The sequence below is a fragment of the Nothobranchius furzeri genome, chromosome 2 (genome assembly GCF_043380555.1).
Source record: "Nothobranchius furzeri strain GRZ-AD chromosome 2, NfurGRZ-RIMD1, whole genome shotgun sequence".
Taxonomy (NCBI): Eukaryota; Metazoa; Chordata; class Actinopteri; order Cyprinodontiformes; family Nothobranchiidae; genus Nothobranchius; species Nothobranchius furzeri.
In genome coordinates, this window is record NC_091742.1 from 6,312,579 (window position 1) to 6,335,345 (window position 22,767).

At 42.5% G+C, this 22,767-nt stretch overlaps 1 protein-coding gene across 4 annotated transcripts in view; it reads right to left on the bottom strand.

Moving 5' to 3' along the window:
• LOC107377641 (protein eva-1 homolog A) overlaps positions 1-22,767 on the bottom strand; it is a 97,790-nt gene that overhangs the window by 13,778 nt on the left and 61,245 nt on the right. The window contains exon 2 of one of the 4 annotated variants that reach the window (XM_070543461.1): positions 15,626-20,964. The exons of 2 other annotated variants lie outside the window; for them this stretch is intronic. In XM_070543461.1, coding sequence (XP_070399562.1) covers positions 15,626-15,641 — 16 coding nt within the window. In that variant the 5' untranslated portion in view covers positions 15,642-20,964. Of the gene's footprint in view, positions 1-628; positions 721-15,625; positions 20,965-22,767 lie in introns of those variants that run through there. One more of the 4 variants, XM_054747975.2, reaches the window with a different exon arrangement.

Below are 22,767 nucleotides of genomic sequence, written 5' to 3' on the forward strand. Positions count from 1 at the left end.
GTGAGATCAGCGGTGGTTTGCAGCTTGACAAATGCCTATTTCTGTTTTTCTCACATGTTTATCACCCCAGACAAGCAAACAAACAAGCCATCGTGAAAAATCCGGCATCTTCTGTTGGCATCAATGGCTCCCATGGTGACATTTGATTTTGGGGTAAAATGGACCAATTGGTTAAAGGCCAGAGGATAATCATACTGATCAACTTTCCAGAACCGTAGCTTGGCAGATGTTCAAGAGCCAGTCAGTGCAGGAAAAAGCGAAGCGGAACACGCTTTCTCCCTCCGCCTGGATAAAGATTGTACTCTGGACACAATTCAATGAGTGAACTTTGATGAAAGCTTTATTGATCACACTTCAGGGCTGAAGGAGAAGGATGCACTCCACTGACATCCAGAAACTGGTACCAGTTGTTTTTAAGCTCAGCACTGACAGATTTTTCCACATTAATGTCGTCTCTTCTGATTACTTTGTTACAATAATACAATATTTTGTTCTGCTACAAAAGTTGACCAACTGTGCATCTTTCACCTAGAATCACTGCAAATCAAGATTTCTCTATCAGGTGGAAGTTAATGTATTTTGTCATTAAACAAGATATTGTTCGGTGAGACCATGGAGCAAGACTTACGTACGGCTTCGAGGAGGTTCTGGTCCACCATCCGGCGCCTCAGGGGGGGAAAGCAGTGCGCTACCAACACTATCTATAGTGAGGACGGTGTGCTGCTGACCCCTACTCAGGACGTTGTGGATCGGTGGACAGAATACTTCGAAGACCTCCTCAATCCCACCAACACGTCTTCCAGTGAGGAAGCAGACTCTGGGGACTTTGGGTTGGCCTCTCAAATCTCTGGTGCTGAGGTCACTGAGGTGGTTAAAAAGCTCCTCTGTGGCAAGGCTCCGGGGGTGGATGAGATCCGTCTGGAGTTCTTCAAGGCTCTGGATGATGTGGGGTTGTGTTGGCTCTGCAATATCGCATGGACATCGGGGGCAGTCCCACTGGACTGGCAGACCGGGGTGGTGGTCCCCTTATTTTAAAAGGGGGACCGCAGGGTGTGTTCCAACTACAGGGGGATCACACTCCTGAGCCTTCCTGGTAAGGTCTATTCAGGGGTTCTGGAGAAGAGGGCCCATCAAATTGTTGAACCTCAGATTCAGGAGGAGCAATGTGGTTTTTGTCCTAGCCGTGGAACACTGGACCAGCTCTATACCATTAGGGGGATCCTGGAGGGTGCGTGGGAATTTGCCCAACCAGTCTACATGTGTTTTGTGGATTTGGAGAAGGCGTTTGACCGCATCCCTCGGGGGGTCCTGTGGGGGGTACTCTGGGAGTATGGGATACCAGGCCCTCTGATACGGGCTGTTAGGTCCCTGTATGACCGGTGTCAGAGCTTGGTCCGCATTGCCGGCAGTAAGTCGGGCTCGTTCCCAGTGAGAGTTGGACTCCGCCAAGGCTGCCCTTTGTCACCAATTCTGTTCATCACCTTTATGGACAGGATTTCTAGGCGTAGCCAAGGTATGGAGGGTATCCGTTTTGGTGGCCTGAGGATCAGGTCTCTGGTTTTTGCAGATGATGTGGTCCTGTTGGCTTCATCAGAACGTGATCTTCAGCTTTCGCTGGAGCGGTTTGCAGCCGAGCGTGAAGCAGCTGGGATGAGAATCAGCTCCTCTAAATCTGAGACCATGGTCTTGATTCAGAAAAAGGTAGAATGCCTTCTCCGGGTCAGGGATGAGGTCCTGCCCCAAGTGGAGGAGTTTAAGTATCTCGGGGTCTTGTTCACGAGTGAGGGAAAACTGGAGCGTGAGATCGATAGGCGGATTGGTGCTGCATCTGCAGTGATGCGGGCGTTGTACCGGTCTGTCGTGGTGAAGAGAGAGCTGAGTCAGAAGGCAAAGCTCTCAATTTACCGGTCGATCTACGTTCCTACCCTCCCCTATGGTCATGAGCTTTGGGTAGTGATCGAAAGAACGAGATCGCGGATACAAGCGGCCGAAATGAATTTTCTCCGAAGAGTGGTGGGGGCTAAGCAGATGAAAATGGATGGATGGATGGACAAGATATTGTTCCATCATTAACTTCTGAGACCGAAAACCACCTTCCCATCCAATTTGTTTGACTGAGATAAAAAAGGAGTACATTTTGATGAATGACATTATTACTCTACAGTGAGAACAGAAAGAAAAGTTTCTGATGTAATTTTAACACAAGCAAGCCACCAAAGCTAGTAAAAACTTTAGTTTTTGTTCACCAAGAACTGACGAGGAAAAGTGGGGGATGGGGATCTGAAAATAAGAAGAAAATCATTCGTTTTGCAATCCAGTCAAAGCAATAGAGTCAGATATGCAGCCAGTTGTAAAAACATACATTATCACATTTAACTACCTCTCTGTAATTATATCAGGTCATGTGGCAAACCGCACCATCATGTCCTCTCTCTCTTTATGTATACACACATGCTATATATATATATATATATATATATATATATATATATATATATATATATATATATATATATATATCAAACTAAATAAACAAACATGTAGAAGTAAAGGAAGCAGCCTCGGCAGCTGTCCCCCTTTTCTCCTTCATGAGTCTGACCCCCTAATCATGGGTCATAAACGTCCCCCACTGCCACGCTACTCCTCTTGCCACGCCCTGGTTACAACTTTCTGATTGGTCCTAATTGGCTGCACATGTGGATAAGGTTCACAGCTGAGAGGCGGCACACTCCAACACACACACATGTTTTTTTCACAAATATAGGACATAATTGAGACATTTGCTAAAAATTGAATACCCACCGCTGCACAAATGAGTTTATTACCCCTACATAAACATGATTCGTGTTATTCTATAGAGTGTTTGGGGAACTTGGTGCAATGATGACTGCTTTTCTTCTAAAAATAATAACAAAAACGTCAAAAAGCTGAAAGTTCTTGACCTAAATGCACGCAAATGCCTCATAAAGGGGCAAGGCAGTTAAACTTGGCCAGGAAAGGGAAGAAGAAGAAGTGCAAGGGAGCAAAACCCAGCACATAAATCACACCATGCAGTCTGTATGCTGTAATGGCATGGTCGCATAAATGCGGGGCAAATGATTTCTCACAATTCCTAAAATAACTGACCCAAGCAAGGCCTGTGCCAGAGCTCCACCACTCAGAGGCCAGGATCGCCACGGGGAGCGAAGATACGAGGTGGGAGAGAGCGCTCATAACAATGACCCATGTTTACACTGGCAGAGCCTGGCTTTGTTTTCACTAGGCTCTACAGACCAGTGTGTGTGTGTGTGTGTGTGTGTGTGTGTGTGTGTGCGCGTGCGTGCGTGCGTGCGTGCGTGTGTGTGTGCGTGCGTGCGTGCGTGCGTGCGTGTGTGTGTGTGTGTGTGTGTGTGTGTGTGTGTGTGTGTGTGTGTGTGTGTGTGTGCACAAGGCTGCTTTTGCTTGCCATTTGTTGACCACTGCACTGAAACATGCTTTAACCTTTATGAGAACACACGAGGGGCACTAAATGTTCTGAGCGTTGTTTAGGGGATGTTTTAATGCTTGTTCTCAGGAGTTTGGCTCAAAAATGAACAACCTAATCTTTGTTGATGATTTGGTAATGAAGTCCCTGAGCAATCCTCAACATAATTACTGTTTTTATTTTCTTTCCTGGATTAAAACAATAGTCAGAAACTAGAAATATTCTGAAGAAACCTTGAAGGGTGCAGTTTTGTGACAACAAACCGTTTTGATGACTAAACTATAAGAAGTGCATCAAAACAATAATAACAATAATAACCCTACCACTACCAAAAGCCATAATGCAATATTCCTGACTGACCAACTTACTTTTTGACACACAAATGATGTATAGATCTTTCTTTTATTATGAAATCCAAACATAATGTGTTACATGCTAAACAGATAGCAAAATATGCCTAAAGTCCTCATTCACTTGTTTTTATTCAATAAATCTGCGGAGGTCTCTACTGCCTTGCGAGATGATCTCTGGGAAAAAAAGCTCTGGCCCTCCTGTTTCAGTTACCCAGAGGAGAGGGGGTCAGATAACAGCAGGTTTTGTAGTCTTACTCATTAATATTCATAATATTTGGACATCTCACCTCTGGTTGGCTAACAGCAACGCAACTCTTCCACTGCCTCTGATCGCTTTGCAACGTTGATGATTTATTTCCAGAAATAACAGAAGCCTTAAGGAGTTCTGCTATGTTGTGGAGTTGCTAATGCTAACTGTTAGCTTCTACTAGCAGAGGCATGCTATGCTCTCTCCTGGATGCTAAATAAACAACAGTCTTGGTTTTGAGCCTAGATGGGTGAGTTCATGCATGCTAATTTGCAGCGTGAAGTTAACTTGTGTGGCTTTCTCTGACACGTGTGTTTCCCGGTCGGTTTTCTCTTGCCGGCTAATGCAGGTAATCGGGGTAGAAGACCATTCTTACATTCTATTTGCACAATTTTTGCCTCCAAAGCTGCAGGGTGTGAAGACGGACAAAAATGATTACAGAACTAGTTCATAATTGAAACAGAAAAAGTAATTTCTTCTTCTTGGCTTTTAACTCTTACACCTGGTTTTAGTATTAGGCCTACAAGGTTTCCTCCTTTCCATCCTGATTGCTTAATTTCACATTTGTGTATTTTATAGTTGCCTGTTTGGCTTTTATTCCTTTTTGAACTGTGACTATTTAGCTTGTTGTTTTTACTGTGCAGCGCTTTAGTTGGCTGTAATGCTGTGTTGAAAGCGCTTAGCAATTAAAGTGGTACGGTTTGGTATAATTAGTAGCTAATAATAGTGCTTTTGCAGTGGTGCCCTTAATGATGTGCAACTTGTTTGGAGAAGAAAAGCAAAGTTGTGAGGAACTGTAAAACTGTGCACATGCACACTTAAGTCATCCAAGATTGCAATAAACGAAGTTGAGACTGTCAGCTAATTAAAAAAGCGGTGAATGAGGGTTACTTTTGTTGTAAAATAGAAAACACGTGCTTATATGGCAGAATGCTAAAACATCTTGAGAGATGTGTTTCTTTAAATAGGTTCAAGCCGTTTTAAGAAAAAATAATGTCAGTGAGATAATGTGCTGGCGTGGTGTCGAAAGTCTGGGCAAAAGCATCTGGTTTTAATCAGCACACAGCCTACTTTATGACATGAAACTAGTAGTTAAAGCTCTAAATTCAATTAATACACACACACACAATTCTTCTGCTTTTCACAACAAAATCTCTCACACACACACACACACACACACACACACACACACACACACACACACACACTTAGGTTATAGCATTCCTGCAGAATAACATGTGAGGTGAACAGGGCAGAGGCTGAAGGTGTTGTGGAAACTTCCCTCCTCTCCCTCAGATGAAAACATCTTATTAGGCTTGTGTGTGTGTGTGTGTGTGTGTGTGTGTGTGTGTGTGTGTGTGTGTGTGTGTGTGTGTGTGTGTGTGTGTGTGTGTGTGTGTGTGTGTGTGTGTGTGTGACTACACCAGCCTTGTGTGTACCAGCGTTCATCTTACTAACCTGACCAACCTGTTTGTGTAGCTCCAAAATAAAAAAATCTAAACTTTAGCTGAAGAGAATCAACAGGTTTGTAAATCTCTACCTGCCTAAATCCTCGCATGCCTTCATGGCTGAAGGCACACATGTCGGGGGGGTATAATTAACCCACTCATTGTTGTTTTGTATACATAGAGTGGATCGGGTTTAGTTCACCAGTAATGTGAACTCTTCCAAGAGACTCGAGGTCTGGCCTACGGGGTTTTCCTGGTTCTGCTTCTTTTCATGTAAGTTTAAACAACCTGAAGGACTCTGTTGCTTTATTAGGGTTAGTCATGTGCGTGTGAATGTACTTTGGAAGGGTTATAACCAACTGCACCTGTGATCATTGTAGAGGAGCATTGCCTGTTTCAGCATTTCTATTCCATTATTTAGAAACTTTGACTACATAAGTAGGAACTAAATCAGCTAATATGACATGACTGGTAGACTCACTTTCCCAAAAAAGTCACAAATTTACACTTTATTTTGGACAGAAATGACCCTCAAGACAAGTAATCAGATTTTTCTCAACACAGTGGTGCAGTCATTTGAACTGGCAACATAAACCTGCATGTTTCTGTTACTATGACTACTTTTCCTCATCCCCACGTCAAGGTTCAGCATAACAAAGCTCTTCGTGGACTACAAAACATCACAGGCTATAGTTATCTCAAGTGTCATACATTCATGTTTTGCATGCTGATAATATATTTAACCATTCCGATGGACATTCCGTGATCTTGATGTCTAACCGTGATTAATTAGCCTGGCAATCCACCATAATTATGTGAATATATAATCTAGCCTCGACCCATTGGCGGATCTCAGTCGTGGAATCTTTGAATGACTTTAAAACTGTCTCCGTGTGCTATTGGACAACAAACAAGGTGACATATGTCACCGCTACAGATATCAGTCATTGGGGCAGTCCACCATACGTTGTTGAAGACACAAATATATCTTTTTTCTAAATAACAGACTTAAGTGCCTCTATCTGAACTTGACTTAAAGAAAAGCCCAAGTCTAAATAGTCCAAAGTTGGTGCCAAATCTGTTTCAAACAAGCCACCACCGTCTTAGTTGTTCTGCTCTGTTGCATCGTCCCACACACACAAAAAAAAAAAACGATAGACCGCTTTGATTGGCCCAACAAACCTATAGAGCACTGTGATTGGCAAGACACAAAACTGCTCAGGTCCAATGGTGGACCTGCTGAGGTTCCTATGGAGACCATGGTCTTGGATTTAGAGGAGCTGATTCTCCAATGTTTTTTTTTACATATATGATGGTATTTTGAAGCAAGAGATGAACCAGCAGATGGGGATTGTCTACAGCAGGGGGTGCCCAATCCTGGTCCTCCAGGGCCGGTACTCAGCATGTTTTAGCTGATTCTCTGCTCCAACACAACTGATTCAGTGGTTGAGTCACCTGTTCAGCAGCTCCTCGAGCTCTGAAGAGGCCTTTTAATCACCCACTGATTGAAATCAGGCATGTTGAAGCAAGAAAAACACTAAACATGCTGGACGCCAGCCCTCCAGAACCAGCATTGGTCTACAGCAAGGAGGGCATTGCGTTGGACTGTTGAGAGGTTTTATGGGCATTCCTCATTTGGATGTGACCCTGAGATAGATCCAGATCCATCTGGAGGGTTTATACATCTACTCTGGCCAAGAAATGCTTTGGGATACCCAAGAAGTAGTTGGAGAGTGTTGCTGGGGAGAAGGACATCTGGGGTTCCCTCCTGGAACTTGCTGCTGTTACACAACCTTGCATGTCGGAGAAGAACGGATGAACAGAATGACTGACAGATTAGTTGAACGATGGATACATTTGGATGGTCAGGATGCAAAAATATATTTTGAGTTTCAGTGACAGAAGAAAAAGAATGAAACAAATTTCATTGCAATTTTAAACAAAAATACACTTCTTACACTTCTATAGTCAAATTCACGGGATACCTCCATGTTTTCTGTACATTTCTGCATGAGATAACAAACTCGAACATACTAGTTCTGGTGAAAAAGGCTTCCTCAAACAGTTTTCACAATCACACCTCAAATCTTGAGATATAACAGATAGCACGGCATTTTCTGGTTTCTTTTGAGCTTGAATAGTTCACAGGTGGTCTCAGATTTCCTGTATGAGTTTAGGGACAACACATGCGCTTGAATTGGCAAGGCCTTTTGGCATAGGAAGCTTGTTTTAAAGTTGTATTTATTTAACACAAGACGGATATAAGTAGACAGCATAATTCCCATTTAAGCAAACACACTCCTAATACATCCAGAATCACTGGTTTGGAAATGCACTCGATGAGAAAACCCCTATCCTTGCCTTATTCAGCCCTCTACCCTAAATTTAGCAGCAACCTTTTGAATACATCTCCCATTTCAAAGGATAACACACATCTCATTTTGTGAGACACCCACAAATGCAAATGAATGCACATAAGTATAGACTCCCTAGACTAGGAATCACTCTTAACTATACCACAGCCATCATTGAAACCCCAGCTGTTTATACCAAATCCTCTCCATACACATGTCTATGAAAACACAGTTGGTATCATTCATATACATGAAGTGACAGAAATAGATGCAGCTGTTGACAATTTAGGTCATAGCAATCAGTGAGAAGGACACTCAGTTGGAATTCAGACCTCACACAGATGTTAGCTACACAAGCTCTAATGCTCTAATGACAGTACAGTTACGTCTTTACTGGCCGGAAGTGGGAGACGCCGGTCCACTGCTGAAATCAGCACAGCTCATCCTTATCTGATGTTCAACAACGGGACAACAATGATGTGCTCGACGCTGAATCATCAAACCAAGCCACCCGCCTACACTCACTTCTTCGTGCCAGTGTCATGAGGTCACAGGATGCAGGGCGTTCAATGGGACATGCAGCTGCTCAGGTCACTGTATCTCCTGTAAACAGTCAGACCCAAGTCTTTTGTTGTCGCTGATATGGAGAACAGAAGGAACAGAGAGCTTAAGGACCTAATCAGACATAAAGGCAGCAGCATTCGACAAGAACATTCTGATGCATGTCAAGCTCGCTCTACACAATGGTGTTATCTTTAGCAGAAGGCTACAACTGGTCAAAGCAAGGCAGTTAATAAAATCAACACTTGGAAACATTTGAGTCCATTGGAATGTGGGAAATGCATGATGCACTGATCAAAACATAATTATGACTTTTTGTCTTTGCTTGATTGTATCGGACTGAATCAGATCGATCTGGATTCAAAATGGACCTTTAGTCTTATGTAGCTTTCGGAGATCAGCAACCCAGAACAGTATCTTGGTGCATACAACTACTTTTACGCTACAAGTCACATTTATCAAGTCACACGATCCGTGCGGTCCATTACGACTTCCTCACTGTGGTCTTTGCCGCACTCGCAAGATCACAAAATCCCTCATGACTTCGAAGATCACGGTTTGTTTATGCCATCCGCCATTAAACCAAAACAAAGGAATCACGTTTGATATGGTAAATGGCCTGTATTTGATATAGCCCCTTCGAGAGTCCTGGAACACCCTAAGGCGCTTTACAACACAACCAGTCATTCAAACACACACATTCACACCCTGGTGGGGAGAAGCGACGATGTCGCAACAGCTGCCCTGGGGCGCACTGACGGAGGCGAAGCTGTCGAGCACTGGCGCCACCGATCCCTCCGGCCACCACCAGCAGGCAAGGGGGGTTAAGTGTCTTGCCCAAGGAGACGATGATAGCGACAAACTGAGCGGGGCTCGAACCTGCAACCTTATCATTACGGGGCGAGCACTCCTGTGCCACCGCCACCCCAGATATCACCGTTTGATGTCATTTATGATGTTGTTCCTCTCCACTGCCAGGATTAAAGCCATGAAAACACACCGCTGCACTTCTCAAACAATGTGGAGAGTAAATAAGCCGTTAGGTCACACGTATAGACGTAATCTACATAGATATGAAACTGCAACGCTGTACTAGTCTTTCATTTAGAAAATTACAGCAGCTTTTAGACTACATCCGTGTGTGATTTCCTGTCTAGCACTATGCTAACTGTGGAAATTGATGTGTCGAAGAAGCGGCACGCAACAAAAATACAATCTGATCACAACCTTAGCTGCGCGGCAAGCCGCATCTGGGACACACCTGCAAATTGCTGCATTGCAGCTGGTTTGAAACACCCCCATAGACCAGGGGTTCCCAAAACTTTTCAGTCCGTGACCCATAAATTAACAGTTTCAAAGTCTCGCGACCCCCTGGAGATGAGTGAAATAATTAAACACACACGTGGAACTTAATCTTTAATAAGTGTACTCAAATAGACAGGTTTAGAACCCTCAACAGGTAAATATGGCACGAATTTACATTTGAAAACTGTAAAAGGCGACTCTGAAAACATTCTTGCTGTTGTGTGCAAACTTTAACATGTAACAATCCTTGGCAGTTTTGATAAGAACAAGGCAGTCAGTTAGAATTTTGGTTCATTTTCAGCTTCTAAAGTGACAGCAACTCAGTGCCACAACAATCTCCACACTTTCTCCCTAATTTTACTCTCTCCCGTCCCCCTCCCTGCACACGCTCACACATACACAGCATTGCCATGGCAACAAATGGACATGCATCTCTGCCTCCCTTGAGTAAACATTTCCAGAACATATTAAAACAACACTCCTAAACGGGTTACAAATGTTTGTAACAAATGCAATTCTTGATGAAATCTTAAAAAAATGGTAACGGAAAAGTGCTTTCATTTCAATGTAGCAAAAAAAAAAAAAAAAAAAAACTCATGCAAAGTCACAAACAATGTAATACAGAGGAACTTTGTTTCCGTGCTTATTCACATTTTCAGAATGTATGAGATGGGTGGGCAATATGCTTGGAGCCGAGTAAATCCATTCTGGGTTTAATTTTAGAGATGGCCACTCGAAGATCATCCTGCACGTTAAGACGTGATCTGTATTTATTTTTAATATATGTGAGGGTTGAGAAAGTCTTTTCGCACAGGTATGTGGAGCCAAACGGCATCAGAATGTCAATCGCAGCCTTAGAAAGCTGTGGATATTGTCTCTCAACTGAAATCCAGAACTCAGCAAGCATCTTTGAGTTAAAAGCACTCTTTAAGGTGCGGTCACTTGACAGTTCAACCAGTGCGTCCTCAATGTCGGATGACAAATGATGTGTGCTTGTTACGGTGAATGGGGATCTTATCCAGTCATATTTTTCTGGAGCTGTTTCCTCAGGAAAAAACTTGATAAAGTGATCCAAGAGGGTTTGAAGGTGCATGGTGATATACCCCTTAACGGTGTTAACACACAAATCATTTTCCTCCATGAACTCCTCCAGTTCAGGAAACATGTCAAAACAGCCCGTTTTTACTCGTGCAGACCACCGATCCAGTTTCCTTTTGAATGCATTAATTTTGTCATTCAGTGACATGATGTTTGCGTTTTCAACTTGTAGTGATGTGTTTAACCCATTCAGCTTGTCAAATATGCAAGCCAAGTATGCTAGCCTTGTTAACCAGTCAGGATCAGTCAGATGGGCTGTGGGCAGCAAGGTGAGATCCGTGCTCCAACAAAAATAGGCGCACCTCATCCCGCAGCTCAAACAAGCGCCTGAGAACGTTTCCCCGTGACAGCCACCTGACTTCTGTGTGGAAAAGCAGACTTTGATGCTCTGATCCCATTTCGTTGCAGAGAGCAGCAAACAGTCTTGTGTTCAGAGGACGGGATTTTATGTGGTTGACAATTTTTGTTGCACTCTCAAGCACCGTTTTAAGCTCTGGGTCTAGCGATTTACTCGCCAGAACTTCTCTGTGGATAATGCAGTGCGTAAAGTTTATGTGTGGGGCCACTTGTACAACTCTTGCTTTAAGTTCTTTATTTTTCCCCAGCATTGCTGCAGCACCATCTGTGCACACACTGATGCATTCATCCCAAGACAGCCCCTCCTCTTTCAGTTTTTGATCAATTTCTGTGAAAATGTCCTCACCTGTGCACTTTGCTGACAGTGTGGTGCAAAACAGCATGTCCTCGTGAAGTTTTCCATCAAAACTGTATCTGACAAAAACGAGCAGCTGTGCAGAGTTTGCGACGTCTATGGATTAATCTAACTGCAAAGCGTATTTTCCTCTCTTGACTCTGTCAATCAACTGACACTTGATGTCCTGCGCCATCTCTGTGATGCGCCGGGATATTGTCCCATCAGACAGCGGGACCGCTTTCAGCTCCTGGGCTTGTTTATCCCCATGCATTATTTGGCTCACTGCGATGGCAGCAGGTTTTATTAGGATTTCTCCGATTGTGTGCGTTTTTTTTGCCTGTGCAATTAAATATGCCACCTCATATGATGCCTTTTGAGCTTTTGCAGAGATTGTTTTCTGGTTGGTCATAACTTTCTTTTGGCTTTGAAATGCTCTCTCTTTTCGACGGAAGAAGTCTGCTGGTTTAGCTGCAAATGAGGAGTGCTTAGTCTTCAAATGTCGGAGCATTTTTGCAGGCTTAAAGCTCTCATTTGCAAGCAACTCAGTGCACAATACACATTGGGGGTATTGTATTTCGTTTATAACAGTGCACGTAAATCCATACTGGATATATTCCTCTCGATACCTGCGAAATTTAGGTGAAGGCTGATTCAGCTGCGCCTTGCGCAGCAGTTTATGGGCTCCTCCTCCCGCCTCAGATGTGGAAGGCGGACCCCCGCTGTTCTCTGAGTCTGCTGCTGCATGATCAGTTGGCTTCTGTTTGTTGTCTCTAATCTGTGTTAACAGCGCTTCATATTGCATACAAACAATATTACCGTAAAACTTTTTGGAATATTTCAGTTGTTCAGAAGAAACGTGTTTACCGCGGCGCTGCAAAGTAACCCGTCGGTCGCAAATTGAACTGCCGTAAAGAGCCTTGTTTCGCGACCCAGCAGGGGCGTATTGCGACCCCCGGGGGGGTCGCGACCCCGGAAATGGGAACCCCTGCCATAGACTATAACTGATCCTGTCTGAAGCAACAACGTACCACGCCGCTGATGCTTCCAGTGTGAAATAGGCGTAAGGCCATAAATTAGGAACTTAAACTTGCTCAATCAACCGAGAACAAAAATATGACCCATTTTTAAGAAAAAAAGAAATATTTCAAGATTTCATTATGCAGTCCTAAATATAACTAATTACCTAAACCATTCCCCATTTCCCTCCACTACACAAAGAATCAGATCAATTCACCAATGAAAGCATCTACTCTGATGAATGGATGTCTTTGATGGAGTTAAGCACTAACAGAGTTGGAATAAGGATAGTGTGGTGGTGAAATGAATACATACCTACCTGCTGTATGTCCTTTTTCCAATGTTTCTAATCTAAAGGATTATTAAAGCCACAGACTGTGAGACTTTTGTTGTGTAGTTCGACTTAAAATGACCTGTTATGAGCTAAGAAATCAAAAGCAAGACAGAGCAAAGATCAGACATTGTGATAATTTAACCTTGGCCATATGTCTGGTTTATCTATCGTACTCTGGCTTTTATGTAAACATGAGAAAAATTGAATAAAATCACAAGTTGTTCCAAACAAAGAAGAACACAGCTTTAGATAGCAGATGTTTTCAGCATCTGTGAGTTATTATGTGCTCTATGATTTAATACAAGGCGTACTCTATTCTTTATCATAGCTAAACACTACCACCTGTCTCACGTGTAAACTATCTATCAAAGGAGCTCCTGTGCTCTGTCATTGTCAGGTGATTATAGAAATCACGGGTGAGACTGGATTACAACCAACAGCTTTTCAGACTAAGCAATACCTCACTGCATTCAACAGAGAGAGAGAACTGATGGTAACGTAAGGATCGCCGAGCTGAAAAAGCAGTAGGGGAGATTGCCTGGGAATCAGAAAGCAAAGCATATTTTTCTTTTTTACTGTGTGTTGACAGAGTGCTGGGTCATATCAGCAGCCAGTTCTGGAGAGAGATAATGATAGCAAGGTCTGGGTCAGCCCGAGTCTGTCATCACTCTTATCATTAGAAATGCATAAAGCATTTTGACTTGAGCTTGAGTTTGTACAAGCTTTGTGAAATACGCATTTTGCAAGTAGATAATTTACTGCAAAGAGGTTTTCTGATTTATTTTTTGTCTGATGAATGGTGCAAAAACTATCAAAAAAGGTCACAAGAAGTGAGTTTTTGAAGAGGAACAAGTTTTAGGAAGTTTAAATTTTGTTTAGACGTCCAAAAGACACTGGAGATGCAATGAGCCCAAATCTCCAAATCTGTTCATTCAAAGCACTCCTTTCATTTCGGAATGTCAATCAAAAAGCATCTTGTGTTGAAGCATGATGGAGTTATAGCTATTTTGATCAAATATCGGTAACCGCTTAGCATCAGCGGTGTGGAATGGCAGTGGAACATCACTGCGTCAAATAGAATCCATTATAGGGGTGTTTCAAACCAGCCGCAATGCGGCAATTTTCAGGCACATCTCAGGAGCGGCACGCCGCATGCTGCTTCTGGGTCACGTCAATTTCTACAGTTAACATAAGGCTAGACAGGAAATCGCACACTGTTCCTGCATAAAACCCCAGGTAATTTTCAAAATAAAAGACTATTACAGCAATGCAATTTTATATCTATGTAGATTAAGTCAATATGTGTGACATGATGGCTTATTTACTCCCTGCATCGTTGCAGAAGTGCAAAAGTGTGTTTTTCATGGCTTTAATCCTGGCAGTGGAGAGAAAGAACATCATACATGACATCAAACCGTGATATCATTTCCTTCTTTTTGGTTCAATGGCGGGTGGCTTAAACAAACTGTGAACTTTGAGGTCTCGAGGGATTTTGAGGAGCACAGTGAGGAAATTGTTCTGCGGCCAAGACTTTCCCGGCGTGTACTGGACCACAATCAAGCTCGCCAGTAAAATGTCCAGCTCTGCTGATGCTTCCAGTGTGAAATAAGAATGTAATGCTGATTTCATGAAATGGTGTAAGGATTATATGATCTGTTAGCACTTAGCTTTAGCGACATGCACAATAATTCATTGCTCAACATCTGTAAAACTGACTGAATGTTTACCATTTTAATGGTTTCTACGGTCATTTAAAGTAACAATAAATAGTTTTATGCTAGCAGTTAGCTTTTTCAGTTCGTCAAGACAAAGAAGAAGATGAAGAAGAAGAATGAGCTAAAACCAGAGTGAACATAGGTGTGGCCTACACTAGCTTGAGGAAGCTAAAGGAGTTTACAAAACCACGGACTGATGGTGACCTGGCTTTGTTGCTACTGGACTTGTGAGTAATAATATTTTTGACCATCGGTGTGGAACTTTTGACTTTGTGGTTTATTTTAGTATTAGTTGGCTCATGGTAGTGTTAGCTTGTTGTTAGCGCTAGCTACAGCAGGCTGCTGCAGGTTTTTCTAACAACAGTTGTAATTCCACTTTCAACCAGTAGGGCAGAGGAGCAGGAAACTGCTCTGTGTTACTCGAAGGCTGGCTTGATTTAGGTTAATTATGAGAGCTAGCCAGTTCCTTATGTTCACTAATGACCAGTACAGCTGGTTATGAGATATGTTTGCTAAAACCTACACAACAGAAACAAAAACAATGAACTTACAAAACAGAGAGAAAACAATGAGAGTATTCTATCTGAAGGACATACTATTGGTAATTGGTAAACTAGTATTAGATGAGTCACTGGGACGAAAACAAACTGGCGTAACAGACTCACAAGCACACAGTGAATATGGTGAACAACCAAACCGAGAAAAAATAATGGCAAAACTAAAGAATAAACCAAACTAAACCAGAACTAAAAGCAACCAAAGCCACAGACACTTTCTGCTTCTCCTACGGAGTCCAAACCCCCATTGTGATCCTCCCCCCAGCAGAGTGGTTTAAATACATTCTATCAGCTATTATTAGAACCAGATCCCAAGTTAGACTTCAAAACAGGTGGTACCATTGTGTCCTGCAGCAGCTGTTTGTGATCAAGCGAAAGAGAGGACAGCTAAGACAGCTATAAACATTTCCTATATCCAGTCGGGATTTGGGGCCAGCAAGAGTTTCTTACACAAATACACACAAGTGCAAAGGATATACCGTCTTCAGAGCACATTTTGGGTCAACAGTTGAAGGTAAGGATCCAAACTGGGGTATTTCCACTTCACTCTCTGTGGAGAATTTCTGTCTGGTTAGCCGCCTGTACTGTATATCCCGATTCACCCCTTGTGTGTGCAGACTTGAGCCACAACAGATGCAGAAGCATGTCCTCGAGGGTTAGGAGAGCAGGAAGACAGAGCAGCCGGGAGAAAAGTGCCAGACACAAAAGGCAGCAACTGACACTTTTACAACAGTCTCAAAAATAAACACCTGCTGCTACGACTGAAGGTCCAGATGCTTAACAGAACCGGCACGTGTTGCTGCTTCTGATTAGGAAATGAAACAAAGACTCACGACTCACATGCTGGACTGTACTTTAGGTGGTTCAGAACCACCAACAAGATTATTTTTTTACAGCTCTGTCACTCATTAAGTAGAAGAGTGAAGTAAAGGACAAAGGTTGTAAAAATAAAATCATTTATTTGTCTAAATCACGGAGGACACACACTTTGTAGCTATCCCCAGTTGGACAATAACTCAATTTGCGTTCAGCCACTGGACCATTTGGCAAACCCAATGAAGCACAGCACAGCGGGAAGGTACAGCCATTATTTCTGGTCCTTGGGACCACACAACCAGTTAGTCAGGCATATTTAGAGAGATACTTTGCAACTGTTTCATATTTTAATATATTAATAAGTTCGTTCTGTTTTTGGGAATGATTCTAATTATCAAATAATAGCCTCAGTACAATCATTTCAAGGTAATACAAATCCTCTAAAGAGCCTGGTAATAATAAAAAGATAAATCATAAGCAGCTCATTAAAACACAACTTATCTTCCATAACATAAAGAGCCAGCAGCAAATCATCATCATCATCATCCTGCTTACGTTTTTCTTCTGGTTCGTTCTTTTTATTCCATCATTCTGGTTTCTAACAGCAACAGAAGCCCTTGAACAGAAGATGTAGCTCACAGGCCTTTAAAAACACAAGGCTGTATGCTGGTGAAGGTTCTCAGTCATCCAGGTCATAGTAATCCAAAGGTTTCAAATGAAGGCAACTGGACTTCTTTGGTTTCTTGAAGACTCTCATCCGAGGAGCTTTATCCATTCTAACTAGAATATGGGAAAGTGAAGCTTATCAGCTGTAGCTGTCTGTTATTTAACGAGCAGAAACTACTCGGAGTACCCCTCCTCTCCATCCCCTGATGAGTCGTTGGCCTCTATTGAGAGGGAGTCGTTGTGTTGATTAGATGCAGGAAGGTGTGACCTCGACTGAAACTGCTTAGTAATGAGATTCAAAGCTGCATTATAGGTACTGGAAAGGTGAAATTCAAGCCCCCCCTCCCCTATTTAAAGTCGGGTTTTCACGTTTGACATACAGTGCGTTTACATGCAGCCAGTAACCCTTTTAAAACTCGAATATTCACAATAACCCAGTTCCGTAGGTCCGTGTAAACACCGCCAGAAACTCGGATATGCTCATAACCGGGTTTTTAAAACCCGGTTACTACACCTGGGGTAACCCTTTTCTAACCCAAATGTTTGGTCGTGTAAACGCATATCGGGATATCCCCATCAAAGCGTGTGTTCTGCGCATGCTCTGTTCGCAAGGAATCTTGGTCTTTTTGAGTAGCGAGACGTCTTGTATGCGCCAGAACTCCGGAAGTAAACAACAAGTTGGGAGCAACATGGCGAGTCGCAGCACAGCACCACACTTTCGGAGTGACGAGGAAACTAAAGCGCTAACAAACGCGGTCGCTATCTCTTCCGAACTGGGAAACACGTTGTTGTTTTCACGGATACCGGAACAGGAAGAACCGGAAATGACGCATATTGCATCTGGACGTAGTCCATACGTCCTGACGCTACCCCAACGTCCGCATTTAAATCGGGTTATGCAAGTTAGAGGTAACTCTTTCTATTTATGCTTGTAAACGGGTTATTCTGATCAACTCAGAAACCCGAATACCGACCTTAACCCGATCATAACCCGGATATTGGCTGCATGTAAACGTAGTCATAGACAGCTTCATTTACTCCTCTCTCAAACCATCTATCTTCTTTGTCCAGAATGTGGACTTTGTCGTTTTCAGAAGTGTGTCCCTTGTAAGGCTTTATTTTCCCACAGGGCTTTGTGCCGATTTGAAAGAAGGCAGGCCTATACAACACTTGACTCTGTAACTCTGAGTCACATTACCACCTCATAGCGGCAGGAGGACAGGAAGTAAGAGTGGGGGGTAATTAACTCGGCTTTCCCTCAGGGTGATGATATCTTCAGGACCAGTCCCAAAATTAATGTGGATTCTAAAACGGTGAAACTCTAGGATTTGAAAATCCAGACAGATCTGCGTCACACTGTCACCAAACATTCATGAGCTCACCCATCTTGACTCACAGCGTGGAAGGCTGTAGTTGGTTTAGTGTCCAGCAAACAGCGGAGAATATCTCAACTAGCAGAAGTAATCGTTAGCATTAGCAACTTCACCACACGGCAGAACTCCTCTAGGCTTGTGCCATTTGTGGAGCTAAAACATAGCGGTAGAGTCGCATTACTGTTATCCAGTCCGAGGAAAAATGTGCAAACATCAGGAAATACGACCCTAAAACCCGCCGTCTGGGCTCAGCTGTGATGTGGGTCACTTCTAGTTCCTGGAAATGGTGCACCAATGTTTTTCTTCCCCAGAGTACGACTTACAAGGCATTCATTCCTACTAGATCACTGCAAATGTACTGACTAAATGAGTGTTTAACATCTTTAAAAGTAACTATACCAGTTTTAAAAACTACAACCTATTTTTAGAACGAAGCTCACAAATGTGAGTTATGAGAAACCAGTGCTCAGAATAAAAGCACCTTAATGTGGAGGACCACCCAGAAATCCATCAACCCGTTTTATGAGGTAAATGTTCTTTGATCCTCAAAATTAAAGTACTTCTTATTTATTTGACTCACAATATTTTAACTGCATTTAACCATCTTCTTTTTTTAGTGACATAACCGCGTTGTGTTGCTAGACTGTGTTGCCAACACAAGAAAAACTGCCTTAATTTAGATCTTTCTGAATGAACAACAATCATTTTTATACATGATGTCTAAATGACACCAGAGAAAGTGGACCAGGAACTGAGTAATGTTTCCTCTGCTTAGAGAGTTAAAGCAGTCACATCTACAAAATAAATACTATATTTCATGTTTCATGAAGGTTTCCTTGCTGCTATGCACTCCCTACGTCCCTCAGGTGTCTGATCCAGATATTTCTCCACTCCTCAGATGGAATTGACATCTAATCAAGAATTGTTCAAGGCTTTAAAGACAGAAAAGCCAAGATGAGTATCTTCTTCAGTTTCTGAAGTATTCTCATTGTTTGTGTCACAGCATTACGCCTGATTTATACTTCTCCGTCCGCTCCACAAGGGAGATACGCACATGCATTCACAGAGATGTTTTTGGAGTTTACAAAGAATGGTGTGAAAAGGGAAAAACACCCAATATGCGGCAGTCCTGTGGGCGAAAATGCCTTGTTGATGCTAGAGGTCAGAGGAGAATGGGCCGACTGATTCAAGCTGATAGAAGAGCAACTTTGACTGAGATAACCACTCGTTACAACCGAGGAATGCAGCAAAGCACTTGTGAAGCCACGACACGCACAACCTTGAGGAGGATGGGCTACAACAGCAGAAGACCCCACCGGATACCACTCATCTCCACTACAAATAGGAAAAAGAGGCTACAATTTGCACAAGCTCACCAAACTGGACAGTTGAAGACTGGAAAATGTTGCCTGGTCTGATGAGTCTCGATTTCTGTTGAGATATTCAAACGGTAGAGTCAGAATTTGGCGTAAACAGAATGAGAACATGGATCCATCCATGAAGGTGGTGGTGGTGTTATGGTGTGGGGGATGTTTTCTTGGCACGCTTTAGGCCCCTCAGTGCCAATTTGGCATGGTTTAAATGCCACGGGCTACCTGAGCATTGTTTCTGACCATTTCCATCCCTTCATGACCACCATGCACCCATCCTCTGATGGCTACTTCCAGCAGGATAATGCACCATGTCATAAAGCTCCAATCATTTCAAATTGGTTTCTTGAACATGAAGATGAGTTCACTGTACTACAACGGCCCCCATAGTCACCAGATCTCAACCCGATAGAGCATCTTTGGGATGTGGTGGAACGGGAGCTTTGTGCCCTGGATGTACATCCCACAAATATCCATCAACTGCAAGATGCTATCTTATCAATATGGGCCAACATTTCTAAAGAATGCTTTCAGCAGCTTGTTGAATCAGTGCCCAGAAGAATTAAGGCAGTTCTGAAGGCGAAAGTGGGTCAAACACTGTATTTGCATGGTGTTCCTAATAATCCTTTAGGTGAGTGTATTTACCTGTACGAGAAAAGGAAGTGGAATAATATTTTGAGCAGAAATATACAGTTCACGATTATTTAAGGAGCTAAATCTTACAAAAGTGTTTAAATGAGATGTTTTAAAGACATATGTAATATCCTGGTAGCTAACTCCAGCTATGGGCTGCAATAATTACATAAGTTTTGCACACAAAAAAGTATACTTTAGTATGGATTTACATAGTTCTTTTGTGTATTTTTGTCTAACTCCAAAAGCATTAGAACAATTCTAAATAATAATAATAGTTTATCAAATATTTTCTCTTTTTTAAAAAGCTCAAGTAGATTTTGTGACTCTCCATTTGTTAGGAACAATTTGAGATTGCTTTTTTCACCCAGTTGTACAGAAATGGCTCACTTTACCTAAACAGCAGTTTTACTAAAGTGCAGTTATACATTCATTTAAAAAAAACTGCACCTTGTACAAAAAATTACTCTACAAAATTTATCAAAGTAGAAGTTAGAAATTCCCAAAGGATTTGGGCGATCAGACCGTTATATCATATTTGAATAAGATTCAACCACATGGTCCACTTTATACCAACATAAATGACTATGTGCATTAGCGCAGCAGCTAACCATAAACCCCACAAAAGCACGCATACACCTCAAGTGTAGTAGAGCCCAGTCTGGCACTGGTGTCATGTTGCAGACAGGAAACAGATGTCCTACTGGGGGGGAAAAGGCAAAAAAAAAAAAAAAAAAAACATGCAAAAGAGTCATAGAATACGGCTCCGCCACCTTTTCTCCTGACATCCTTCCTTCCTTTACGCTTGAATAGGAATAGTGAGACGTTGGTGCTTAGAGTACAGATCGGTGAGTTCTGGCTCAGGATCAGAGTGACGGAAGTTCTCTCACAGATAAACCAGCAGGGTCTGACTGTACTGACAGACTGGGCTCTGAGCCTGGAGGCAATTTAGGACGCATCCTAAAAAGAAAAAAATGAATTTTGAGATGCTTTTGTGAAATGTTTATAAGCTTTAAGACTGAGTTAATCACTTTTTCAGTGTTTTAAAGCCAGTATAACAAAGAAATGTGGGATGAATTTGATAATTCACAGCTGGACAGACACCAACAGACACACAAGGTAAAGTTTACTTCCTCCACCTCAACCCCATGAAACTCACCTGAAACTCAGGAGTGACCTATACGTTGCAGATCACAGATAACCTCTGACCCCAAAACAACAATTAAAGATCAATATTGTCTGAGGCAGAGGTGCGCTGATAAGTGGACTGACCCCGGCTGTTCGAGGTCACGATCCATCACATGTTTACTCCAGCTCTGCTTCCTGTGTTCTCCCGAGCTGACGCCTTCAGATCTCTATCACCGTGAACTTCTCAAGTTGAGATCTTTGATGAGTTTTTGTCGAGATCAGTTAGTCGGACAACTTCGGTCTTCTCAAAGAACTGTCGCGTATGTGCAGACACTCGTGCTGAAGTGATGCGGCGTAAAACACACGCTGTGTGTTAAAAGCTGCTAAATGCAGACAGAGACCTCTTCATCTAAACATTCTTTTGACGTCGTCTCTGTTCTCCTCCTTCAAAACACTTTAACCATTATTGGAGGGCTTCAGTCTGGTGTGTTTTCTTCTCCAAGTCTCCAGACTTGCAATCAAGAGTAAACTAAGGCCCTGTCCACATGTAGCCGGGGATCTGCCAAAACCTAGATATTTTTCTACGTTTTGGCCTGTCATCCACACAAAAACTGAGTTTTTTCACACGAAAACGGATCTTTTTAAAAACTCCGGCCAAAGTGAAGACCTGCGTTTTCTCCGTTTTGGGTGTCTGCGTGTGGACAGATAAAACCGGAGTTTTAAGGTCCGCAACGTCACTTTCCGCAACAAAAATTGCTGACATCACGTGTGCGACCTGTGTTTACACTAGCCAGCATCATGGATGTCCTCAGAGCTGTGCTCGCTTCATCAATTGTCCAAGCGCTTTTTGCTTGTTTGTTTTTGCAAGCAGAATTACTGCTCCTTGCGGAAGACCACAGACGAAGGACGAGGTTAAGAACGGGGGAAGTTCTGCCACCTACAGGTCTGGCATGTCCTTAACAACGTATTTATCCGAGTATGTGTGGACAGAGTTTTTTTTTGTTAAAACGAGGTGGTGTGGATGCAAGTTTTTGGAGGGGCGGATATTCGTTTAAAAAAAAACCGGCTACGTGTGGACTAGGCCTAAGCTAACATGTAAAAAAAATTTGGGAGTCTTCATGTCTTTTTCCCCTGCCTTTCAACCATAAAAAGTACTGTGAGTAGTTAAACTACATTTTAATTAAGACCTTAATTAGAACAAAGTTCTAAAGTTGCTCTGCGTTGTTCTGTGTTGCAGAAACAGGATTTTAAATCAACAAATTGAGCTTAATGGGGGTGAGGTGTGGGGAAGTCAGGGGGAGGGAAATGCACCATGCCAGTCCTCACCATGACATTAGTTTACACACCAACTGGAGCATGCACACAAATGTAATCCCATGAACACAAGATTTATTATTTGTTTTACAAGATAATGCTTCTGTACTTTATTTTAATCAATTTGATGTTAACATTGATGTGACGAAAAGTTAATTTAGTATCATCAAAATCCTTTTATCATCATTTTTATAAACAGTCCAGGAAAAAAAAGTCGTCACCTGGATTTAACTAAGCAAACAGGAAGGAGCCTCCGATTGGATAATTACTGCATCTTTCAGCTGGCAACAAGTTATTTAACCCTATCTGGTGCAATGAGCT